At 41.7% G+C, this 26681-nt stretch overlaps 1 protein-coding gene across 2 annotated transcripts in view; it reads right to left on the bottom strand.

The window, feature by feature from the left end:
• The window catches only part of GOLM1 (golgi membrane protein 1), a 57755-nt gene extending 42636 nt beyond the window's left edge, over nt 1-15119 (bottom strand). For both annotated transcript variants that reach the window (XM_074953168.1, XM_074953169.1), the window contains exons 1-2: nt 14964-15119; nt 1958-2105 (exon numbers count right to left, since the gene is read on the bottom strand). In XM_074953168.1, the coding sequence (XP_074809269.1) occupies nt 1958-2086 (129 nt within the window). In that variant the 5' untranslated portion in view covers nt 2087-2105; nt 14964-15119. The remainder of the gene's footprint in view (nt 1-1957; nt 2106-14963) is intronic.
• Between the last annotated feature and the right edge of the window lie 11562 nt (nt 15120-26681).

Raw genomic sequence — 26681 nt, 5'->3', positions numbered from 1 at the left:
AGATATGAAATTCTGCCCTCAGAGAAGGGCTAAGACACACTGGAAGAGCAGTGGTGAAAAATGTATCCGGACATTAAGTCATGACACAGCATGGTACCAGTTCTGCAGGAAAAGAGGACTTTGGTTTCTAGAGCTGTCAATCCAGTTAAAATTCAGTAAACTCTGAAGATCGAGCATCTGTTCCATAGACAAGGTTGTGGCGAGTTTTCTGTTACAAGCCCAGTTTGACCATTCCTCTCCCAACTTCACCAGAAATGAACCAATCCACCCAGCATAGTTCTGGTGTGCTGTTCTGCCAGGGGAGACATTTTTAGAAGAAAACGTGGGGTTAATTGTGACTGATATTGTCCTTACATATAGTATCTTGGGGGAACATCTTGTATTAAATTTATGTATCATTGTGGGCCAGGGCTTGTATGTATGATTGTGTTCTGCTCCACGGGAAGGGTTACCATAGCTCCTACAAGAACTAAAACAATGGGGGTGATCACAGTGAATCACTCTCATTATAAATATCTCCAGAGGGGTACTACCTGCCTTGCATATACTGCTTCAAACTGAGTTTCCAGAGAGTAGGAAAACAAAGAAAAGGATTTTGGCTTAAAAAGGCTGTATTTAAACTGTCTCAAGACCTTCTGTCTAAGGACCCTAACCCTTGCAGAAGGGTTGGAAAGACTTTGACCTCCTAGGGTCCCATAAGATTGATGGGTGACCTCTGCTTTTAGCATGTGTATAGGAACTTTTGTGGAATTTTTTGTGTGTTTTCTCTGTAATGTTTTCACCTTATGAATACATGTGCTTGCTTAGAGTCATGTGATAACTTGTAACTGCTGGCAATACACTGTTCAGAGCCCTCAGAGAGAACGCAAAGCACAGGCATTGGCCTCTAGGCACAGTGGCTTGCTGGGGATATCATAGTGTATGGCAAGTGGCTGTGCAACCTTGAAACACTCCTGGTCAGAAGGGAGCAACTTGGCTTAGAGACATCAGTCTTGCAATTAGATCCATGTGGCCAGACTCCCTGCAGAACCTCATTAGCTAGTTTAAGAGCGAACATTCATCGTCTCAGCAAAACAGACATCGTCCCGCCAAAGACACCAGTCCTCAGCAAGGTCTATAAAGGAAATTAAGACCACATACGTGGAGCCCCACTGAATCTCAGTTAGATTGTAGGGTCTGATGAGCATTATAAAATGCCCCAGCTCAGCTAACAAGGACCACATGACCCCCGAGCATTCATTCATTCTGTCTTGCATAACTGCAGTAATTTGTTCTGCACCGCATTTCCACACATCAAGATTAGGTAAATTTGAGAAATCTAATTTAGGCTTCTCAGTCAAAATCTTCCTTAAGAAAACATCATTGCCTTGGAAACTGTCAAAGTGTCATTTTTAAACACCCCTCTGAAAAAGTAAAAAGAGGTTTTCTTATGTCTGATAGAAATAAAATCTGGGAAAGTTACTTTGCATTTTAGCTTGCCCGATATCAACTGCTGCTTGCCTCTTTATGTAACTCTATAAGGTCCTGAGCATCAAGGGCAGCTGTTAAGCCCAAATGCAGGAGCAGGCAAGGAAAATTTTGGGAGACAAAAAAGTTGGCAGTAACTGATGAAGAGCAAAAATGTGGTGTTTCAGTGGTGATGTACTGAAAGAACAACAAAAAAAAAAACAATCCACAACCAAACACCACACTTGAATATTTAATAACAAGGGAAGTTTTTCATGGAGTGATAATAACAGTATAAAGCTGCAAAATTACCTCAATGGCTAGTGCAAGTGCAATGCCTTTCAGATACTTCTCTTCACCCCTTTGCTGGGAAACTATTAGGAGTGGAGATTTACAAAGCAAACTCAAAGTTTTGCCCTGTTTTTGGTTTGTTTTCATACAGTCCACAAGAATAAATGCCTTTAGCAGCCATATCTATTTGAATATACAGGAAGGAATATAAGAATACTACCTGTAGATCAACATTGCGGGAACTTGCAATCCAGTAATTGAAACCCAGAACAATCATACAAGCCACAAGCGCAGCTATTAGAAGAGGTGGAGATTTCATCCCTCGACGGCTGTTTCCTAGCCCGACCATTTCAAAAGACTGTGGAAATCTGTAAAATTAAAATAAGTCACATTACATACTACTTTGCTAAGACAATTTTATGAGTAGGTCAGACATTCACTGGAACCAAGAACAGCTATGGTTCTACAATAGCTCAGTTAGGGTAAATAAGAATTGGAGTATCCCCAGCAAGGAAAGCATTCTCCCCTGGATTTGGAACCTGAAGATCACAAGGCCATACTGTGCCATCAATTTTTACGGCAAATTTCACTGGATTTCAGTGTGGAATACTGCATAAAAGCCTGATGAGATAATAAAGAGCCACAATAACCACTATACTGGAAGAAGCCATTGTCTACCTAGTCAGTTATCCCCTCGCTGGCAGTGGCTAATGTTGGATGCTAACTGGGCAATGCTACTCCATTGGCAGAGGGAGGAAAGGGATAGATTTTTTTTGGTATCTCATCCCAGTTGGTGATCAGTCTAGTCCCCAATGCAGTAGGCTGACTTAGGCCTTCATTTTAAAATTTGTCCAAGCTAGTATAATTTCAGATTCTTTTGTTGGTGACACTGACTACTACAGCTCCTTTCATCAGGAGAAAATATAGAGTAGTGTTTCTTCCTGATATTCTGCTCTTCTCCTGTGCTTGCATAATGATAGATTTAAAGCTTCCTTTCTTGCAAGTTGTAGATTCTGGTGGAGCAGGTTTGGTATTTGCATAAAGGGCAGGGAATGGAGCTACACTATGTGCCATGTATTATTTGCAGGCATGAGGAGAAAAGCATAACAATGACAAAATTTAAACATCTTGCCTAGGTCAGATGTGAAGAGCTGCCTTAGGATACCTCTTGGTATATGAAAGTCTCATTTGAGAATTTTGAAAAACATGCTTAGTTTAGTGACTTTAAAAAATGCTTTTTTTAAAGTGCCATATGGTTTCATGTATAGTTTTAGCGCTCAAAATTAGCTTTGAGTTTTTAATTTAGTTATCATTAAATCCATAAAAAAAATTAAATAGTTGCTTGTTTATTTCACTGGAAAACACAGCCATCACAAATAGACAAATTACTAATGTCGTAGGGAAGCTAATATACACATACTAATCCACTATCATGACTGAAATAATGTGTTGATCAGTGAATTAATTCCTTAGTTCTAGTAATCTGTGTGAGATTATTTGACAGACGTAAAATGTAGATTACATACCAGAAAGGCATGACTTTTCATTTGAAAAAAAGATTAAACTGCTCTAAATGGGGCTATTCATTACATATTAGATCTGCTCCTTTGAATGCATTCCTCGCACTTCACATCATCTTATTTTAAAAGACCAAAACAACAAAATAAGTGAATGAAACATTGTTTTTCCCCTTAAATGCACAAAAACAAAGAACACAAAAAGTTGACACGGAAGAAAGACAATTGTTATAGTATCGCAGCTAAATACTACTATATCTTTCTCCACCCCCGAGAAGATACCTGCATTCTCTAAATTAGAACCAATGGTTTTCCTCATACTGGAAGTTGCCTGCTGGAAAGTTTTATAACTTTCCAATCCATTGTTGAACTACACAACTTCGAATAAATAAATAGAACCCACTTTACAGTTCTGAAAGTTCTGTCTTTCTCATGCATTCAGGTTGGACAGGAGATGCACTTCCTTTGCTTTAACCAACCTCAGATTTAAGGTGTCAGCTCTCCTTTTGAGAAAGAAACTGAATTTCCTGTGCCTCAACCAACATTACACTACAGGTATCAGCTTTCTGTTATTTAATTTTTAATCCCAGAGATTTGTTCTCAGCATTTAGATGCAGCAGTTAGAATAATCTGTTTCATCACATTGCAGTTCTTCAGTCAACAATGTTGTGTCTTGACATTTCAAGGATCTCTAAATAGCTAGTGATCCTACCAAAGATCATGTAGTAGCCAAAATAATTGGGGAGTTAGGTTCAGCATTACATATGAACCTCTTTCTTTTGGAAGTGGAGGAAAAAAGCTATTAAATCAGATGTGACTATTTTAGGGACAATCCTGAAGTTCTTAAGCATTGAGGTAAAACTTTAATTGACTTAAATGCGCACATTTAATTCGTAAGGTATGCAGGTTCAGACCACACACTGCTAACGCTTGGTCTGTAGTCTGGAAGTATAACTATCTCATAGTTGTAAGATACTTAACAATTATGTCGTGCCAAACCAGATAGGAATTACTTCATTTTGGCACCCAGTGCTGTTTCTATAAAATGGAATATTTTGATAAATCTAGGAGCAAAGAGAAACGATCACATTATGTGGGGAAAAACAGCTGCCCATAACTACACCTCTCAGTGTACTTCACAAGATAGGGTTTGTTCTTAATGCCCATATGAGGTCTAGCACAACAGAGTCCCAGTCTCAATTGGAATCTCAAGGCATACTGTAATAGACAGAATAGTAGATTTCCTACAGCCTGAACATCCATTATACTACTTGTACCAAATAACTCGAGAATCAAATCAAAGACAACAATCACAGAATAAAGTATCTTCTCTGAAAGAAGCTACATCTAAGATTCTGTGTGGTGCTGGAATTTCACAAACAGAAGTGAGCCTGATGCAGTGGGTAAGGATAGCAAACAGAGTTTTGGGACATTGTATAGGAGTAGGTTTTATAATTGTACTACAAGAATAGAGGTACTAATGTATGTCTTGATTTCATTTTACCAGCCATCCTATTTGAATAACAGAAAGGAATGATCCTCTGAGACATTGGTAGAAATGCATCTGACAGACTGCCAGTGTCTGTACTGATATTAAGACAGGAACAGACCAGAACAATCCTTATGACTGATTATGGTCACCCTTTTGTTTTAGGATAAGTTATAATGTCTACTATGGTTTCCTATATGTATTACAAACTAGGCACTCTAGTTAAATATACATTTCTTTGTTTTAAGGTTTAGTAAGACAGACAGGATCTTGTATTGTGTCTATGTAAAGGAGATTCAAAATAAACTGACACTATTTGTATTCTCAAAGGTCTCTGTAAAAGACTGTGTGAATGAGGAATGTATGCATCAGGAAAAGATAAGGTGTGAAGGCCATTGTTATAGCCAGATGGTCAAGGAAGAAGGAGTGAAGAGACTTAACAACACCAGAGAATCATCGACACGCATCCATAATGAAGGAAGGGAAGATTAACGACCCTGAGGTAAAGGCTGGCACCCCTAAAGGCAGGACAATCAATTAAATCAGAACCAGGACAGGATGACCCTCTCAGAGGTGTATTGGAATGTTTACATCAAAAGATACACCAATTAAGAAGTAACCATGTCAAAGTTCCTTCCCCACTCTGAACTCTAGGGTACAGATGTGGGGACCTTCATGAAAAACCCCCAATCTTATTTTTACCAGCTTAGATTAAAACTTCCCCAAGGTACAAACTATTTTACCTTTTGCCCCTGGACTTTATTGCTGCCACCACCAAGCATCTAACAAATATATAACAGGGAAAGAGCCCGCTTGGAAACGTCTTTCCCCCCAAAATCCTCCCAAACCCTATATCCCCTTTCCTGGGGAAGGCTTGATAAAAATCCTCACCAATTTGCATAGGTGAACACAGACCCAAATCCTTGGATCTTAAGAACAATGAAAAAGCAATCAGGTTTCCACTGAATGCATCCGATGAAGTGAGCTGTAGCTCACGAAAGCTTATGTTCAAATAAATTTGTTAATCTCTAAGGTGCTACAAGTACTCCTTTTCTTTTTGCAGTCACAAACTGACACAGCAAAATCCATAGACTTCAACGGAGAAAAAAAAGACTATAAGAACAGGGTGCTTGGCCATGGGACTTTGGGTTCGTCTTGCCACACTCCAGGAGCATCGGATCGTGACCGACAGAGCCCCGCTCCCCTCTGCGACCAATCTGGCTGGCCACTAGATTGATCCAGACTCTGGACTGGTAACTCTACACATCAACTGGCAGGACTGTGTGTGCGTGTGATTGAAAAGCATATACTAACTGTTGTATTCTCAATAAATGCGGTGTGCTGCCTTCTCCCCTATAAAGATCCCATGTGCGTCTTATAAGTATAACAATTGCCCCAATTTGAATGGGATGGATTTTCTGTTAATATTTTGTACATTCTCTGAATAGGTGTGTTTTTAATAAAGAGACCAACTAGTTAACTTGCTATCCCAATGGGATCCAATTCCCTACCTTATTAAGTATTTAATGATGGTGGAAATTCCCAGCAGATCTACGGATGGAAGTAAACCAAATCACAGAGAGGGTGAAAGAGGACATCAGCAGCAAGTGAACAGCAGAGAAATTGATTTTACTGCTTACCAGTATTACAATGCCCTAGTAGAGCCTGCTTTTAAAATAGTTGGCACAATGTTTAAGGTTTTGTTGTTCCAATTAAGCAACGCCTTTTCTTTTTTCTTTCCCCAACCTCAAGAGCGGTGGGGGAATGCACAAAGTGCCAGACTACTTTAGGGTTTGAACAGCAAGCAGGACAGAAGCAATGCCAGATAAAATTGTATAACCTGATATCTGTCCTGTCATTGCTGCAACAGGAAATAGTGTGGTTTCTTGAAAGCCACCTGCCTTCCCTCCCAGCTGTAAAAAAAACAGGTGTGGCTTAATTGGAACAACAAAGCCTTAAATACAGCCCGCTGGCAATGGGAGCACTTCAGGCAGGGGGACTGTGGCACCGTCACACAGAAGTCAGCCAGCTAAAGCATCTCTCCCCACTGGTTTCACTGCATTTGGCATAGGATCAAGAAAATCTACAGCACAGACCCAGGGGCCACCACAGGCACTGTGTAGTTCAGGGGTGGGCAAACTTTTTGGCCCGTGGGCCACATTTGGGTATGGAATTTGTATGGCAGGCCATAAATGGTCTCAAAATTAGGGGTTGGGGTGCGGGAGGGGGTGAAAGCTCTGGGGTGGGGCCAGAAATAAGGAGTTCGGGTTGTGGGAGGGTACTCCAGGCTGGGACCGAGGGATTCAGAGGGTGGGAGGGGGATCAGGATTGGGGCAGGGGGTTGGGGCGCAGGAGGAGGTCAGGGTGCAGGCTCTGGGTGGTACTTACCTCAAGCAGCTCCCAGAAGCAGCGGCATGTCTCCCGTCTGGCTCCTACGCGGAGCTTCGGCCAGGCGGCTCTGTGCACTGCCCTGTCCGCAGGCACCACCCCTGCAGCTCCCATTGGTTCCTGGCCAATGGGAGCAGCAGGGGCAGCACGCAGAGCCCCCTGGCTGCCCTTACACATAAGAGCCGGAGGGGGGACATGCCACTGCTTCTGGGAGCTGCGCAGAGTGAGGCAAGCCCCTGACCCTGCTCCCTAGCGGGAGCTCAAAGGCTGGATTAAAATGTCTAGAGGGCTGGATGCGGCCCCTGGGCCGTAGTTTGCCCACCCCTGGTGTAGCTACACGGAGTGGAAGCCGTCAGGGAAGGAGGAGCAAAAGGGGAAAAAAACTTTATAAAAATGAAACACAGAAGATGACAAAAACAACAAAGAGATAGGGGCCAAAAGAGAGAGACAGATACCATGACAATTTAGCCAGTGCATGAAGTGAAGGGACATATGGGAATGTGTGTCACTAAGTATTGGAATGCTATCTGTCAGCCCTTCTCAAGGGAGGCTCCAGCAAAGCCGTGGGAAGCCTTTACTCCTTTTACATAGCATTTAGAAAAAGACAAAAAATCTCTCATCTGTGACAAAGATAAGAGGTGGCAAGAGAGGGATGATTCACACTGACACATTAGTTAAATGAAATATTTGTTCTTTATATACATTTGAAATCTATCTTAATATCACCTCAAATTACAAGCAAAATGAAACTTTCATTTTTAACTTATTCTCTGTCTTTAGTTATATGCCTACTCGTTTGCTTGCTGGCAAACATTGAAAGATTATACAATATGACATTAGATAGCACAAAGCATATTGCAACATTCATTCCAATTATTTCATAAAGTGTCATTAAGTTGGGGGGTTTGGCAGTTTGAGGTAGAAGAAGCAAGTCATTTTTCAAGCTAGAAGCCTAAGGCAGCCACACTGTTAAAATGAAGGAACCGTAAATTCAATATGCACCTTCCCATGTGGAATGACTAGAAAGCTCAAAAGGGATTTCAAAGGATTTGATAGATTGTTACAATGCACCAATTTGATAGCCCATTGCTTATATATGGTTCTCTCCAGAAGTGCTGATTTTACCATAGGAACTGCATCGTTAATGGGTTTGTCTCTCTGGAAACTCCATAAAAGGTTGCTTGGATTTAAACAGTTAATATTCATGGAAACGTTGTTCTATACTTGTCTGAGAGTTTAGTGTTTATATTAAGTTAGTACTCCAGACCCCAAATCAGGATCGAGGCCCTGTTGTGGAAGATGCTATCAAAAAACAAAACAAAAAAGTCTTCTCCCCAAAAGCTTACAGGCTAAGTAGATACATCTGAAGGGGATCACTTTAAAGTTTTGAAAGTTACAAGAACAGGGTCCCAAACTACTAAAAACCAGAAGATTCATCAAAAAGTAAAACAACATTCTTTTACTAGGCAGTTATTATTTTTAGAACAAAGGAGGACACATGGTTAAAAGTAAGCATTCCCAACAGAGAACGTGGGAGAAAGAACCCTTTCGGTTAACAGGCAGCAAAACTTCCAACTTGAAAATAGAAATAGAGATGTAGTTTTACTCATCTGATGGGCAGGAGTCTGTTAAACTCTTATCACTGTTTACGCCTGCTTAAAGTACCTAGCTAGCACTGCATATTGGAAACAGTTTGTTACACAGCTAAGCAAGCAGCCTAGTAAATGTTACAAACATGATTATATAGATATTAATTTGTACAATGTAGATGCGTGGTGGTACAACATATAGTTATTGAAATTGCTATGAAAGTAGTTTTTTGATTCATGGGTAAGCAAGTCACAATTTACATGAAGGAATCTTCCTCCTTAAAGGTCCTCCACAGAATGTGCAAAACAAAAGCTGCATCAATTCACATTAGGTAGATTATATAACGACTGTCCTACTGTTAACTGTGGGTTTAGGGTCTTCTATTTTGTTGACCTAGAGATGCTTTTTCAAAAGATGCTTTATTTTAGAGTCCATGTTACTCAAGGAAATCAATGCATGCCTTAGCTTCATTTCTTATACAATATACTTTTAGGAGTTAAGTCTCAAAATAATTAAAAATAGGCAGTTGTGTAATTCCTATTTCCTGTTGTATACTGAGCGTCCTGTTTGACACCACAACGACAGATTAATGTTATTTAGCAAATATATTAACTCTAGACTAACACTGCAGTCAAAGACAAAGTAAAATGTATTGTGAAAGGCCCCTGAGGGAAGACTGACTCAAAATCCTAAAAGGAAAGCTGAAGATCTTGGCTTGCAGGCACAATTTCCAAGTGTCTTGGAAAGTCTGGCTGAGCTCAAACAGCAAGCACAGATGAGGATACTGAACAAAGACTGAAGGAAGGAAAGGTATTCAAACAGCCATGGAATAATTTCTCCCCTTCCCCACCACCCTTAGTAATCTGCAGAATCTACTGGAAAAGTGTGGAATATGGAGTTTCATTATTATTTGATTTTGGACAAAATAGGCCAACACTCAAAGCATGCTTTTGAAATTATGAAAAAATTAACTTCATCTAACAATCCATGATAAGATATTTAGAGCCAAGTTCTCTGATACCTGAAGGTCAATTCATGCCACTTTGCTGCCACAACCCTACTTAAAACATTGACTTAGCATCCGAGACAGGTGCAGTGTGGATGGATCCAGTTCGCCATCTGTGCAGACCATCCCTACAGGGGTCTACACAACTAAGCAGCAGAGCAAGCAGTACAGTAGAGAAAGTAGCAGCACAGACAGAAAGTGAAAGGGGTGTGCATGTTCCTCCATTTACAGATATTCTCAGTAATCCACCTATCAAGTGGGCACAAACCCACAGAGTACACTGGGCAACCAAGGCTCTACATGGCTGTGGAACGGCAGACAACTGTGAAGCAGGGGCCAGGAGATAGCGAGAAGCATCCAGACAAGCCATGCTCACCAGCTCTCTTCCTCTCTAACAAGAGTGCCGGACTGCAAGGACAGGGCCTTTGAAATAACTCCGATGGAAGGCTATATGGAGTGCATGACTGTAGTTGACAAAAGGGATGGCTCCAATCTCTGGACAAACTGAAAGGGGCTTGCACTAGTGCAAAACATGCAGAAGGTAGCTAGTGAATCACAGAGATAGTCATCATGTCATTACACTTCCTTTATTCACTACAGCCTCCGTTCTTGGTTTCCACCTGGGAATCCGGCACTTGAGCATACTGCTGAATATGCCCTGCTGAAGCTACCTCTGTGTAAATAAAACCCATGGGAAATGGTTACTTCTTACGTGAGATGTACCCCTCCATTCCACAGTGAGGGAGGAAAAGTCCTTGTGGGCAGGGGAGTCCATTCAGGCAATTGCAGGAGAGGGCAGTTCCAGTGGAGAGGAGCAGCTCTGACCTCCTGTGGATTACTTGGGACAAATGGCATTCTGGGGAAAGTAAAGCAGCTAACACCACACAAGTGTGGTGGAAGCAGCGAAACCCCTGAGCTGTGTGGGAGAATCATATTTTCCCCATCATACAGGTATCATCATGAGATTAATGTGTCCAGTTACCTGCATAAACACATACAGGAAAACACTCAGAAAACACATAGCAGGAATCTGATTTGTCTTGAGAACCCCGAGTTTCACCTCCCTTAAAAACTATTTACTTACAAAATCAGACATAAAAATGCAAGGGTCGCAGCACACTATTACCGAAAAATTGCTGACTTTCTCATTTTTACCAGATAATTATAAAATAAATCAATTGGAATATAAGTATTGTACTTACATTTCAGTGTATAGTATATAGAGCACTACAAACAAGTCCTGCCTGTGTGAAATTTTAGTTTGTACTGACTTCGCTAGTGCTTTTTATGTAGTCCATTGTAAAACTAGGCAAATATCTAAATGAGTTGATGTACCCTCTGCAAGATCTCTGTGTATCCCCAGGGGTATGAATACCCCTATTTGAGAAACACTGCTCTAAAGCATCTGGAAATAGCCACTGTACAGAGTGCTTGTCTCTAGGAGGGTCACTGGTTTGATCCAAGATGGCAGTCATCATAAAAAAGAAAAAAAAAGAATCTATCAGACGTTGTGATGTCATTGAGTCAATATTTGTTCAAACTATCAAATTACCTCTTTTTAAAGTCCACAGGAAATGAATGGGTAACATTTAGAGAGCATAGCAGATTTAACTGCTTAACATTTTGATCATTATGACGCAAGCATCATATGAAACCCCTCTGTGATTCACGGGCTCAGAGCCATGATAAAAGGGAGAACTTAAGCCACAAATAGTTTATTAAAATAGCCAGGAAACACTGAAACGTACTATTCCTTCTTTCTTTGTTACTGCTACTCTATTACTTTAAAATCATGGAATATTTATTTTCTCCTTTAATTTAATACCCTCTGAGATGCCAAAAGTAGAACTAATTGCTTTAAGGATATTGTCCTCCCTTTACTTGACAGATAGCAGAACCTACAGAGGTTTGTGGCTCAAAATAGTTTGAAGTTTCAGAATTACATATACATTTCAAAAATTAACAGCCAATAAAAGTGTTTTCACAACTGATATAGAAAATCCAGCAGCAACTGTTGTTTTAAATAAATACTCCCTTTGTTTTGTTTGCAACATTGAGAACCTGAAAGTGAAATTGACTATGAGCGAAAGCAAGACTGAATAGCTTAATTGCACATGCAGTAAAACTCAAAAATCACCATAAATAATCCCCGTAAATCGGATTTTTTATGTTTTCAGTTTTAATAACCTAGGGTGTGACTAGTAGCAGGGAATTGGAAAGTTTTATACAGTATGATTTTTACTTTTAATGTCCCTTTTAATATCACCATCTAAAATGGAATCTCACAATGCCTCAAGTCCACAAAAACGCCACATAAAACAATGTTAGGAGAGTAAAAGGGATGCCTAGAAATGGGGGAAAAAAGCACCAAAATGATACCGCAGTCTCTCTCTTCTAATGCCACTTCACATGGCATTTGATTGGAGTCACCCAGGGAAGTTCTCTTCTTACAGAAGCATTAACATTACAATCACTGCATGTTCCCTCTTAACACCTTCTGCTAAGCAAACTGTTGTTAATTTAAGGGGTTGTCTATACTGGCAATTTACAGCGCTGCAACTTTCTTGCTCAGGGGTGTGAAAAAAATACCCCTCTGAGCGCAACAAGTGTCAGTGCTGTAAAGCGCCAGTGTAAACAGTGCACCAGCCCTGGGAGCCATGCTCCCAGCGCTGGTCACTACACCTCTCGCGGAAGTGGGTTTTTTAGAGCACTGGAAGAGCTCTCTCCCAGCAACTATGCAAGCCACGTTAAAGCGCTCCCGCAGCAGCGCTTTAGCATTGCCAGTGTAGACTAGCCCCAAGTGAAAAGGACCCATCCCATGATCAAGCGGAGTTAAAGATAGGAATAGGCCTTCGAATCTCTGAATTGTCCTGGGTTTCTAGTGTAAGCAAAGGCCAGTGTGGCTCCCAATTGTTTACTTCTTTGTCTAGGCATCTTGCATGATGTCAACAACTCAACTCAGCTCAACGGTTTACCAGTGTTTCTCAACCTTTTTGATAGCAGGGACTTGCTGCCTTCTTAAAGTGTGTCAGGGAGATCTCAGGGACCGGTTGTTGAGAAACACTGTGCTCGACAACTGATTTCACATGCTTTTGGGGGAGTGCCTTATCAAGTGGGAGAAATTTTAAAAGTAGGAAGTCCTTAGTAACAGAACAGTGGATATTTAGAATCCATGCAACAATGTTAGGTTAGGGCAGGATCCCTAACCTCTTCTTCTTTGTAGTTTGGCACTTGTCTTTATTTAATTTCATCTTGTTGAGTTCAGATCAGTTCTCCAATTTGTCACGGTTATTTTGAATTCTAGTTCTCTCCTTCAAAATTCTTGCAACCCCTCACAGCTTAATGTCATCTGCAAATTTTATAAGCATACTCTCCTTTCTAAGTCATTACTGAAAATACTGAATAGTTCAGGACAGACCCCTGTAGGGCCCCACTAGAAAAACCCTCTCTGTTTCATAGAGAACCATTTATAACTACTCTTTGAGTATGGTCTTTCAACCAGTTATGCACCCACCTTATAGTAATTTCATAGAGACCACATTCTCCTAGTTTGCTTATGGGCATGTCATATAACACTGTGTCAAAAGCCTTACTAAAATTAAGATCTATCATATCTACTGCTTCCCCAAGCCATTAGGCCAGTAACCCTGTCAAAGAAGGAAATTAAGTTGGTTAGGCATGATTTGTTCTTGACAAATCCATGCTGGCTATTACTTATTGTTGTCTAGATGGTCAAAAGTTGATTGTTCAGTAATTTGTTCCAGTATTTTTCCAGGTATCAAATGTAGGCTGACTGGTTTATAATTACTCAGGTTCCCTTTGTCCTCCTTTCTAAAGATAGGTAGGATGTTTGCCCTTCTCCAGTATTCTGTGACCTCCCCTGTCTGCTCTATGAGTTCTCAAAGACAATCACTAGTGGTTCTGAGATTGCTTCAGCTAGTTCCCTAAGTACCCTAGGATGAATTTCATCAGGCCCTGCTACCCTGAATACATCTAATTTAGCTAAATATTATTTACCCTGCTCTTTCCCTATTCTGAAATCTGTTTCTCCCCCACGTTAATATTAATTATGTTGAGTATCTGGTCACCATTAACATTTTTAAGTGAAGACTAAAGAAAAATAGGCATGAAACATCACAACCTTCTTCATGTCACCCATTATTAGTTTTCCTTCCCTGATCAAGCGTGGATATTATATATAAATACACAAAAATGTATATAATATATATAAAAATGTGCCCACACATACACCCTCACCAGTCTAAGCAGAGGTTCTGAGAGGTTCCAAGGGCTAGTCTACACCAGCAGCGCTTTAACGTGGCTTGCGTGGTCATGGCGCAGTGGCCCAGAGCTTTGAAAAAAAAAACACCTCCACAAGGGGTGCAGCTCCCAGCCCTGGTGCACTGTCTACACTGGTGCTTTACAGCGCTGAAACTTGCTGCACTCAGGAGGGTGTTTTTTCACACCCCTGAGAGAGAAAGTTGCAGCGCTGTAAATTGCCAGTATAGACAAGCCCTAGATAAAAATAAATGGTGAAACATTCACAATGCGGCAGTTACCCTCATCTGATAACTACCATGACTGAGCACGTTTATTTTTCCAACCACTCCTTCCCCTGGCCAAGTCTCCACTCCAGGTGCTATAATCCAGCCTCTGGGTGGCTTTTCTCCAAAGACCAGAGGCAGGCCCAGGAGAAAGGATAAAGCCCCTCCCCAAATCCCCTTCCGGACCAGAATCAGACGGTGACACTTTTCCAGAGTAGCCTTGTGGTACTTTGCTTCCTTCTCTTACTTCTCACCGACCCCTGCACCAATCAGTGGGCGGCACCTCAGTATGGCTGGCTGCGCACTTAAATGCGCCCCCACCCCCCAAGATGTGGCTGCGTTTCACTGGTGGGCGAAGAAACTCCCTACCAGAGAGACGGGGTGTAAGAGCCGGGACACCCTTTGCCAGCTCGGAGGAGCAGGGCTTAGCTACATGGCAGCTGACTCTGCGAGGGACCGTATCAACCGGGGCTCCCTGGGGGAGGGGAACTAGCCCCCTTCCCTCCATGGCCAGGCTGCTCTCCTCGCGCACGTTCGAGCCCAGGCACTGGGTGCAGCGAGGAGCGAGCCAAGCAGGAGCCCGGCCCGCGAGCGAGCCAGTCCCCGCAGGGATGCGCTCCCGCCGCCGGGGAAGGGCAAGAGGGGGCGGGGCGGGCCGGCCCCGCAGAGCGGCGGCCCCGAGACTCGCTCACCTTTCTCCGCCGCTCGCAGCGCGCCACGGCCCGCTCGCTCCTGGGGGACTGCCCGGCCGGCAGCACCTTCCCGGCTCTCAGCAACCTCCCCGCGGCCCGGAGGAAGCGGCGGCTGCGGCTGGCGGCGCGGCGGCCGGAGCAGGAAGCACGGCGAGGGGAGCCTGCCAATGAACGGGGAGGGAGCTGAGCGCTCCCAGGCAGGTTGGGCAGCTCCCTCCGCCCCTCCGGGCACCAGCCGGCTCCACGCCCACGCTGCTGCCCCCTGGCCGGGCCCCACGCGCGGTCTGTCGCACCCTCCCGGGACAGAGACAGCAGCCGGGGCTCCCCCCACGCGCCCGCTGCAGGGGCAGTCCCCGTGCCACAGCCGCCACCTCCCACCCCGTTGCCCCAGCCTAGGGGAGCCGTGCAGACGTTGAGGCCCGGCCACATCTTCACCACCCCGGCCACCTAGTAGCAGGAAATAGGAGGAAACCTTCCCATCTGCCCCCTAGCACCACCACAACGCCAGAGTAGGACCTCGGCGACACCAACACCAGAGATAGGAACTGGCCGGTCAACCCGCACACCTCATCTGGACCTGGACCTGGACCTAGGCAATCATGCATCAGCTGGGATAAATAAATAATAAAGCAAATACTGTATGACTGAGCAAAATGGCAAGCAGTGGCAAGTGAGAACGTGTCACACTTTCAGTTGACATAAAGCTAGAATTATTTTAAAAACTTGACAATGCCATGGTGTTAGCCTCAGCCACATAGCAGTAGAATAGGATATCAGGAAAGCAACCACCATTGATATTTGGAAAAGCCAGGAAAAAATAAAGCAATTTTCAAAAGACTCCAAAGACAGTGGAGCAGTAAAAAGCAGCTGTATTTAGTCAAAGCTGCTGATTTTGATAGGGCAATGCAGCTGTGATTTGCAAGAGCGAGATCAAAAGGCACTGCTATAACCGGTGTGATAGTAACAAAAAAGGCCAAGTAATCTACTGAGAAATGTATCCAGACAAAGGTGAGGACAATTTTAAAGCAAGCAAGGGTGGCATGGAATACAGCTGTTGGGGATGCAAGGAGTCTCTGACAGCTGACTCGAATGCCACTGGTGAATTTAAAAACACTTTCAAATCATTTATTGAACAGCACGAACTTACCCAGGACTGTGTTTAACTGTGACGAGTTGGGCCGGTACTCACGCCTGCTTCCAAACAAGACTCTGGTAGATAGTTCAGAAAAACAGCAAAGAATTTCAAATCCAGTAAAGATGGGGTCACAATGATGGCTCCCTTTGGTGTTCGTTCACAAAAGTCTGCTTTGCGGACATCACTATGTCAGCTCTACCCGTCCATTACTACAGCCAGCGCTGTGCTTGGATGGATAAAGGCATTTTTACCAACTGTTTTTTAAAAAACTTTGTTCCACTTGTAAAAGACTACCTTATGTCAAAATCTTTACCTGGCCGAGCTGTGCTACTGATCAATAATGCTCCATCTCACCCTGCCATTGAAAATCTATTGACGGAAGCATTTGGTATTTGTTTTTGCCACCAAACATCACAAATGGTTCAGCCAATGGACCGAGGCATTCTGGCAAACATGAAACATAGATACAAGTGAAACCTCTTATGGCAATTATTACTGGGATCAATGCGATTTGAATCTTACAGATTTTTGTAAACAGCTGACAATCAAAGATGCTGTCAGCAAAGATGCTGACATGTGTGCAAATCCTGGAGTGAGATTGGCTCTGAGTCTTTGAGACGCTAGTGGAATAAACTTTGGCCATGTACTGATAACACTGAACCTGATAATTGGGAAAACAATGATCAGATAGAAATAAATCAACTAAATTTTTCTGAAGAGCGACATCTTTTGGATATAACCACGGAGGAACAGGAAGGAATGGCTAAACGCAGATAAATATGAGCATGGACACCCTATTCTTAGCAACCATGAGATAATTGAATTGGTACGTGAAACAGCACAGAGAAATGGACAGTGACATTGATAGTGACAAGAAGGAGGGGGAGAAACACCAAGGAGATCCCACACATGCAAGCAGAAGAGTACTTCGCTGCCTGTTCAAGCGATTGAAGACAGCAGCCTGAAGCCACGCCAATGAACCTAATGATGGTTCAAGAGCTATGCACCTTAGCAGCAAAAAAGCCTGTTAGCAACCTCAAGCAGAGTACCATTGAAGATTTTTTCAAGTCTGCGTAGTTTATCCTATAGTACTTAAGCAGGAAAGTTAAGTTTGGATGCTTATTTTTAATTGTCATTATAAAGACTAGTGCTGGTATGTTTTACTGCAGCATTTTTTTTAGTGCTATTTGAATGGACATTAAAATCGGTGGGCTTCTGGGTTGGCATTTTTTTTCATGGATAACAAACACTAAAAAGAAGAAAGAGGACTACTTAAAATTGAAATACAGTACTGTGTTAAACGTAAACTACTAAAAAAAATAGAGAAAGTTTAAAAAAAGATTTGACAAAATAAGGAAACTATTTCTGTGCTTGTTTCGTTTAAATTAAGATGATCGAAAGCAGCATTATTCTTCTACATAATAAAGTTTCAAAACTGTATTAAGTCCATGTTCAGTTGTAAACTTTTGAAAGATCAACCATAACATTTTGTTCAGCGTTACAAACATTTCAGAATTATGAACAACCTCCATTCCCAAGGTGTTCGTAAATCTGAGGTTCTACCGTAGTTTTATCTTTGGATGCCCTGGGGGCAGGATCCAGAATGGGAGGCCCTGTGGGAGGTTTCGCAGGGTGATCTCAACCTGTTTGAGCTGTGCCCCACATGCCAGGTCCCAATGCCACTCACTCAAATTTGGCTGAAGCCACCCTGCCATTTTCATAGTGGAGCAGACGGGCCAAACATGAGTGGCACTGTGACCCTGTGCACTAGCTTACAATGCCTGGAGCGGGGAGCTGGGCCCAGCCACCACAGGACAGAAGCTGCCACTGTGGGGTAGTTTTGTTTTGTTTGTTTGATTTCATTTTACAAGTTATTTTTCACAAATGCAAAAGAACACGAAATAAAATGAAAAACAAGGGGTCTGTCTATTTACCTTCCAAAGTGACACAGACCATGGGCAGTAGCCATGGGCGTTTCACCATATTCCCCCACCAAGTCTCCAATATCACTTCCTTTATCAATCTCTGAGTTCTCCAGTCGCCCAAGTCCCACCACTTCATTTGTAAACAATATTTCTTTTGAATATTGTGGCCACTGTACAGATGTGAGTTCAACTGTATCAAATTCACATTTTAAAAGTTCACATTTATCCCTGTTAAGTCACCAGCCAGCACTATACCATAGCCTGTATTTGTGTTCCTTTGACCCACATTTTTACCCCAACTAGCATAGACTGGAAAAGACAGAAGTGAAGATAACTAGCTGCTTAGGCCCACATTTTTGATAATGGCCATTGATTTTGAATGCCTCAGTATCTGGATGCCCAACGTGAAACACTCATGTCTGAAAAGTTCAGTACCTAAAAAAACAGAGGTGCCCATAATTAGAGGCCACTTTTTAAAAATTCACATTTCCTTTACAAATTTCCATATTGGTGCAGCTTATTATTTTCTTACTTAACATCTTGAATTAGTTCACGCATTTTGAAAATTATTATGTAGTTATATAATATTTTCCATTACTTTGGAATTCACCCTTACTTCAAGTCTGTAAGTCATAGGAAAGGGGATCAGTTATTAACTATGTTGTGCTAGTTATAAATGTTTTTCTTCATCCTGGATTCCTCTTTCAAACGGACAAAAGAAATAGAACAGCAGAGGGAAAGTAGTTTATCAAGGTACTGCAACACATCCTTTTACAGACAATGAAGTACATGGAAAAGTTTGAAGATTAGTGACAGAAGTAATTATTGAGAGACAAAATGTCCAATAATGGATTTTATGCAGAAGATTTAGTAAAAAGAATGCAATTTCTATCTGAACAAAGAGTAAAAATTTAACAAAAAAAAGCTCGTTCTGCAGCTCCTAGCATCAAAAAGTCTGACATTTGTTGGGAAGGATGAGAATGATGTATCATCAAACCTTCTCATGCAGCCGCTTGTATTATCCCATAGCAACTAAAGCTACGGCAAACATGTTTGCACATGTGTAATTTTACTCATGTGAGTAATCCCATTGATGTCAATGGAAAAGTGTTTGCAGAATTGGGACCTAAATGTCCTGCATTACATTTTAAAAAGGAGGCATCAACCTGTGAAGAGGAAGAGCAATCTTGCTGTCTGAGTGAAGGAATCTCTGCTATCCTAGTCCTCCTGGCTCCTATTAGAAATATTTTATGCTTCGGGTAGGCATATACTCTCAATCAATATAAATAAGTCTTGTCAGTTTCACTGTGGCCCACAGGGTTCTGAACACCAGCAACCAAACTATTCAGATACTTGTCAATTTCATTTTGTAGATGCTTGGGAAAACTATGAGGAGCAGGAGAAGCATTGGAGCTTTCTGTCTACAGATTCAGGAACAGAACACTGCATCAGTTTACATTTGGTAGGTTACCCTCACAATCAAAGGCTGGAAGCAATTATTTTTAAAATTCTTCAGAAAGTGATGTGTTAGGCTGCGGTCTCACCACAGAGTGTTTCCTAGTTGCAATAGTGAGTGGGAGTGTGGCTTTTTCAAACACCTGTAGTAATCATTTATCATTAGCACCTATGTAGTGCTAGCATCTTCAAAGTGCTGTACAAAAGATGTCATAATTAGGATCCATTGACTGGATAATCTAATATATAATGCAAGTGTTTCTTAAATAAAGGAATATTCATGTTCTCTGCTTATATTCATAAAAGAGTGAAGTGGTTTCATGTAGTATGCAAAGCGATAACGTATTTACAGTATGAAGGCACTGAGAGACTGTTTTAGTGAAGAGTTTCTTGGTCTTTGAATGCTGCAGTATGGTACATTTGTAGTCAAAGAGATTTTTCATGATTTGCAATAGAAATTATGCATTAAAAGTTTTCCATACAGGTAACAAAATTGTACAAGCAACTTCCTTGCAAAAGTTAGGATCTTTTTTTTTTAAAGCAACAACTGTTCTTCATTCTCAGGAAGAATTAGGAAAGAAAGGGTTTTCCAGACCTTGAACAAATGTGTTGATGGGCTGAAATTAAGCCTGCCCTAAGAACAAAAACTGAACCTGATCTTAGAATATTAACGCAAAATCCTAGCTCTTCCACTGAGTGTTCACCACCATCAAAGCCAGTCTGCCATTTTGTCAGCACAGTTGCACATATGTACAGCTTCATAGATTTTAAGGGCAGAAGTGCTACTGTGATAATCTAGTCTGACCTCTTGCATGACACAGTCCATGAGATTTCATGTGTTAATTCCTCCTTCAAGTTCAATAGCTGCACTTGAACTAGAGCATATTGTTTGAATTAAAGCATCTTGCTTTAAACATTACCAGTAATGGAGAATCCACCACAACCCTTGGTAACATTTTCCAGTGATTAATTACCCTCATAGTTAAAAAAAAAAGTGCCTTATTTCTAGTCTGAATTTTTTTAGCTTCAACTTCCAGCCATTAGATCTTGTTATGCCTTTGTCTGATCAATTGAAGAGTCTTCTATTATGAAATTTCTTTTCCTTATGTAGGTACTTATAGACTGATCAAGTCACCCCCTTAACTTTCTCTTTAATAAACTAAGCAGATTGAGCTCTGTAAGTCTTTCACTTTAAGGTATGTTTTTGGATCCTTTAATCATTCTCACAGGTCTTCTCTGAACCCCCTCCAATTTTTGAACATCCTTCTTGAATTATGGACACCAGAACTGGACATATTATTTCAATAATGGTCATACAAGTGTCAAATACAGAGGTACAATAACCTCTCTACTCCTACCTGTTTATACATCCAAGGATTGCATTAGTCCTTTTGATCACAGTGTTGCACTTAGGATGTTCAGCAGGTTATCCACCATGACCTTCAAGTATTCCTATTGTCCCTTGTTTCCCAGGATAGACAATATTCTGAAAGTATCACCTATGTTCTTTGTTAATAGATTTATGATCTTATACTGAAAATGCTTATTGTTTGCCTACATCCAGTTAACCAATTTATCCACATTGCTCTATATCAGTGACCTGTCCTCTTCATTATTTACCAATCCCCCAATCTTTATGTCATCTGCAAAGTTTGTCAGCATTGAATACTAAATAGTGTCCAGCCAAGAACCAATTCCTGTGGGACTCCCCTAGAAACACAGCCACTCTTCAATGATCTTGTTCCTTAAAAAAGCAGGTAACTTTACAAGAATCCTGTTCTTTGAGGTACAATGCGCATTCACATCCATAACCCAAGACAAAGTTATGTGTAAATTTTATTCCTATCATTCTTGACAGTATCTTTAAGATACATAATCTCCAAGTAAAAACTCTTATCAAATGTATTATTCACAAAGTCAAAGTTTGACCTACAGTAGTTTATAATCAATATTATCTGATAAAGAAAGTTGTCTGGGATGTAATGATCAAGGTTGTTCAGAGTTTTATTAATTAAGCACCTGATTAGCAATAAATTCATCAAGAAAAAAAATGGATCCAATCCTGGCCCACTTACATCAATAAGAAAACTCTAATATTGACTTCAAAAAGCACGGGATCAGACCCTGTATTTTGGTGCTGCTTTTGCAGACATTATTCCGAGAGCCAAACTAGCATCATCCTTCCTCAATAGCCGCTTTTCCCCATATAAGTCACCAATTAATAATGACTGGGCTGAAGAGCAGTAGGGTATAGTTTACACTTTTATTCTATTTTAAAATTGTAAACATAATTTGCATATAAAATTGTAGATAGTTTTATTAGATCCCTTCCCTGTTCTTCCTATATTGCTTACTGTCTTAGGCCTCAATCCTGCAAAGACTATTACACATGCTTAACTTTAAGCACATGCACAAGTCTTTGCAGCTTAGGGACCTTGGTCTGTAAGCTCTCTGGAACTGCGACTACATCTTACTATGTTTCAGAGTAACAGCCCTGTTAGTCTGAATCCGCACAAAGAAAAGGAGGACTTGTGGCACCTTAGAGACTAACAAACTTAGTTGAGCATAACCTTCCGTCAGCTACAGCTTACTTCATTGGATGCATCCAATGAAGTGAGCTGTAGCTCAGGAAAGCTTATGCTCAGATAAATTTGTTAGTCTCTAAGGTGCCACAAGTCCTCCTTCATCTTACTATGTGCGTGTGCAGTTTCTAGCACAATGGGACCTCATTCCTGATTGAGGACTTTTAGGTGCTATTGCAATACAAATATAATAAACAAAAGTGTCAAGATATGTTCCGATAGTATATGGGCCAGGTTTTCAGCTGGTGTAAGTCAGCTACCCCAGCTGAGGATCTGTCAAAAACTTTATTGATATAAGAAAAACCTGTTGATTTTATCTATGCTAGATGAAGAAGGACAAAAGATCACAGGTGAAAACCCAGCCCATTGAAGTCAATGCGAGTTTTACCATTGCTTTCAATGTGGACAGGATTTCATGCCACATTTTCAAGATAATAAAAGAAAGAAGAAGGGGGAAAAAAATCAAAGATGATTAAAATGTATTACTTGCTGGCAACCCTTTTAACTTGTTTTACCTTAGCATTGTACCCTTCGACAGCATGTGTTTGTTTGGGAAAGCACAGGGAACACTGTGTTCTTTTAAAATTGTATTCTAAGCATCCTTTGGGGCCAGTAGGAACAGAGCTCCTAATGTTGTTAATGCTAATATGAAAGACATCAGCAGGCTGGGCTGGAAAGTCATGACTGTTAGCAATAAAAAGTGGACAGGTAATTGCTTATATGTGACCTCCACAGCATTAAACTGAGGCACACATGAGGGAGCCTCACCCTCAAACCTAGCGAGCACTGCCGTTGACAAAGGAGCCAAGGGTATACATGGAAACACTATGTAATCAGGTAGCGTGGCATGGGCTGTACTGCCAAGATGATTACATCCAGAGGTTTGTGTAAGCATGGTTGAGCACTTGTAATTCTCAGGAGCAGGACACCTGAAATTATATTCCATGTACAAATCAAAACCATGCACTTAAACTAGTGCAAGATTGTTAATATGCATCAGTAACTTATAGGATGTGGGGAACAAAATAACTGAATCAGTAATCAATCGATTGTTTCCCATTTCTTTCACATTGGTTAGAACATGATGCGTGATAATTCCAATATGTAGGAGATATATCAGGGTAACCAGGGTGCACTCACATGGAAGTGCCAAAAGACAGCAGAGTGGTGATGGATCAAAGAGTATTTTCTATTCAGAAGAGGCAGAGCAATTTCACCACATAAAAGCAAAGCTTTTACCAACGTTTATCACTTGCTGGGAACACATTGGCATTGAACACAAGCCTTTATTACACGAATTCTCAGTGACACTTCTAGGACATACTGTAACTTTAACAAACATTAGGTATAGAGTATAATAAATGCCTCTGATGGATTTAGAGCTGCCAGTAATAATTTATGAATATTGTATCTTGACCGAGTTACTGCTGTTTACTGTCTGCATATATTGAGTTAATTCAGTGCTGTTTAGTCAGAAAAAGCACCTAGGAAGAGGGAGGTGAATCCTGAGAGGCCCCTTTCTGCAAACACTTGAGGGACAATGCAGAACCATTTCCTTTTATATGCTGGCCCTGCTGGACCTGTCAGACAGGTTTTCCTGAGGAGAAACTCAGTCTCTGTGAGGGGAGGGGAGGGGAAATCAAAAGCCTCAGGAGGTTTGAAGGACAGACATTCTTGAGAGAAGGGAGCTAGACGGTTGGAGGGAACTGATTCCCTCAAGAGACTGCCAGAAGTTGGAAATGTCTTGAGAAAGATTAGCCTCCATTTCAAGATAAGCTTATGCTCAAATAAATTGGTTAGTCTCTAAGGTGCCACAAGTACTCCTTTTCTTTTTGCGAATACAGACTAACACGGCTGTTACTCTGAAACCTGTCATTTCAAGATAGATATGCATGTAAGCCTTTTGAGTTTTTTTAAAGCCCGTTCTCTTCCGCTTTGCTGTTCCTTCTGTTAAGATGAAACAGTACTTTGCTTTAAGAAGACTGTTTAGGGTCACTGTATTCACTGCTGGTCACAGCACCCGAAGGCAAGACTAGGAGGTACTGAGTCCAGTGAAACTAGTTGGGGGTAAGCACAGTTGGTACACAGGATTCTATAGCCTAGCATTTGGTGTAAGAGTGGAAGAATCATGATTCACCCAAGTGACCCTTACCTCATTTATTTTAGAAGTTGGAAGATTTGTAGTGAATGAGACAGGGGACTGCAGGAAGAGAACACATGGTCTCCTGTTTAGGACAGTTGAATGCCACCCTGGAAAATTGGATTCTATCCCCACACCAAACTTTTCACAGCTAGTCACTTCTACATGTAATTAATGAGAGAGAACCCTGAAGATCAGTCTCTTGTTTCTCTAGTTTACAATCTCAAACATTCTTTACTAACTTTCAGTCTACATTTCCTAGCTCTTGAACAGACTTTCCTTCCAGGATTAGTTGAAATTTCTTCAGTAACTTGGAGAAAATGGTTGAAGTCCTGTTTGTTTAAGGGTCCAATACAACTCCTGTTGAAGTTGATTGAGGTCCTTCCATCAGCTACCAAGGGAAGTGGATCAGACACTAAATCAGCTCATGTATGCTCTATTTTAATGATAAAGTAACTCCTCACTTCGCATCGTCCTGGTTAACATTGTTTCATTGTTACGTCACTGATCTATTAGAGAACATGCTCGTTTAAAGCTGCGCAACGCTCCCTTATAACGCTGTTTGGCAGCCACCTGCTTTGTCCACTGCTTGCAGGAAGAGCAGCCCGTTGGAGCTAGCTGGTGGGGGCTTGGAACCAAGGTAGGCCGGCAGCCCCCCATCAGCTCCCCTAAGTTCCCTGTGCGGGAGTCGCCCAGCAGGCTATCAACTGCCGGGCAATTCAGGTGTCCCTCCGCCCCTGCTGTGTGCTGCTCCTGCCCTCTGCCTTGGAGCTGCTCCCGGGAGCCTCCTGCTTGCTGTGCAGGGAATGGGGGGGAAGAGGAGTGCTGATGTCAGGGTGTCCCTCTCCCCCTGCTCCTGCCCCCTGCTCCTGTACCCCAGCTCCACAGAGCAGGGGGGGCACATGACATGGCTCAGGATGGAGGGAGCTTGCTAGCAACAGCTGCTGTCCCTACTTGTTAATCTACTTAAAAAGGCAATGTACTTAGAGTGCGGTCAGCATACTTAAAGGGGCAATGCGTCTCTCTCTCTCTCTCAGACACACACACACAGTGTGTGTCTCTGTCTTACACACACATGCACACCCCCTGGCACTTTGGAAGGTGGAGGGAGTGGTGCACTCCAGTGGGATAGGGTGGGTTTATCAGCATGGGTTCAGTTTCTGCGGGGAATGTTTGCAGCCACTGTCATGTGTCTATTTTGACTCCTGCCTCCATTCGTGCTGCCTTGTAGAGTGTGAGGCTACATTAACAATGTGTTAACCCTTGAGGGCTCAGCCGAGTGCTAGTTCATTATTTAGCAGTAAGGCATTCCCTGGGAAATATCCTACCCTCTTCCACGCTCTGACTCCACCACCTCAACCAAGCTTCACAATCATCATTGCTGTGTACAGTATTAAATTGTTTGTTTAAAACTTATTCTCTCTCTCTCTGTCTCTCTAATGTCTTTCGTCTGGCGAAAAAAGTTTCCCTGGAACCTAACTCTCCCCCCCTCCCCCCAATTTACATTAATTTTTATGGGGAAATTGGATTTGCTTAACATCGTTTTGCTTAAAGTAGCATTTTTCAGGAACATAACTACAACGTTAAGTGAGGAATTACTGTAAAATGTGTTGCGTTGATAAAGGTATGCAACTCATATGAGGAAGATGGAATATTTAACTGAAAATCAAGGTGTTCATCTGGATCCAGGGGTTTGCAGAATACCTGTTAAAATATGCAATGTGCAGATATGGTTGCCGCTCCTTATGAAAATTGCATAATCTCTCTCTCTTTTTTTAGTCAAAAGACAGTTTTTTACTGACACAGCACAGGAAGAATTCTCATGCATGTCTCTGCTACTTACACTAGAGACTGCTGAAAAGTGAAGGTATTAAATCACCTAAAGAAAAGTTAGACAAAAGGCAGGAAGCAGGATTCATGCATCCCTGCAGTCAGCAATTTCTAACTTTTATAACAATGTATCACTCCCTCTCCCAATCCAAATCTTTGTTTTGTGTAGTGTTCAGGGTGCTCAAGTGTAAATCCCACGAACACTAAAAATCAAGGCAATCATAGGTTTAATGTAAGTGTGACATGCAAGAAATTAATCTTTATTCCCTGGCCCCAGACACCTAACATCAGTCAGGATTTTAAAAGGTCAATACTAGTTGTGATGCTGGCAGATCAGATGCCAGCTCAAGCCAACGCCCCTAAGCCTCACTGAACACTTTCATATGCATAGCCAGAAACCAGCCTGGCTCACCTGCGTGTTAGCATTGTTAAAATAGATGTTACCTTTACAAGAATGTGTTTAGTATTTAGACTTGATAAAATGCTCATAGGATGCGGCATGTATTGATCTCACCTATAACACCTGGACCCCCATGATATAAAGTTATATTGAGTGTTTGCATTGTAAACTTCTGTAACTGCGTAACTCACCAACCAGGAAAGAAGAATGAAATAATGTAAAGGGCTGGTCTTGCACACCAAAGGGTCTTT

This window comes from Natator depressus, chromosome 5 (assembly GCF_965152275.1).
Source record: "Natator depressus isolate rNatDep1 chromosome 5, rNatDep2.hap1, whole genome shotgun sequence".
NCBI classification, from domain to species: Eukaryota; Metazoa; Chordata; order Testudines; family Cheloniidae; genus Natator; species Natator depressus.
This window is presented reverse-complemented; position numbering and strand designations above follow the sequence as displayed.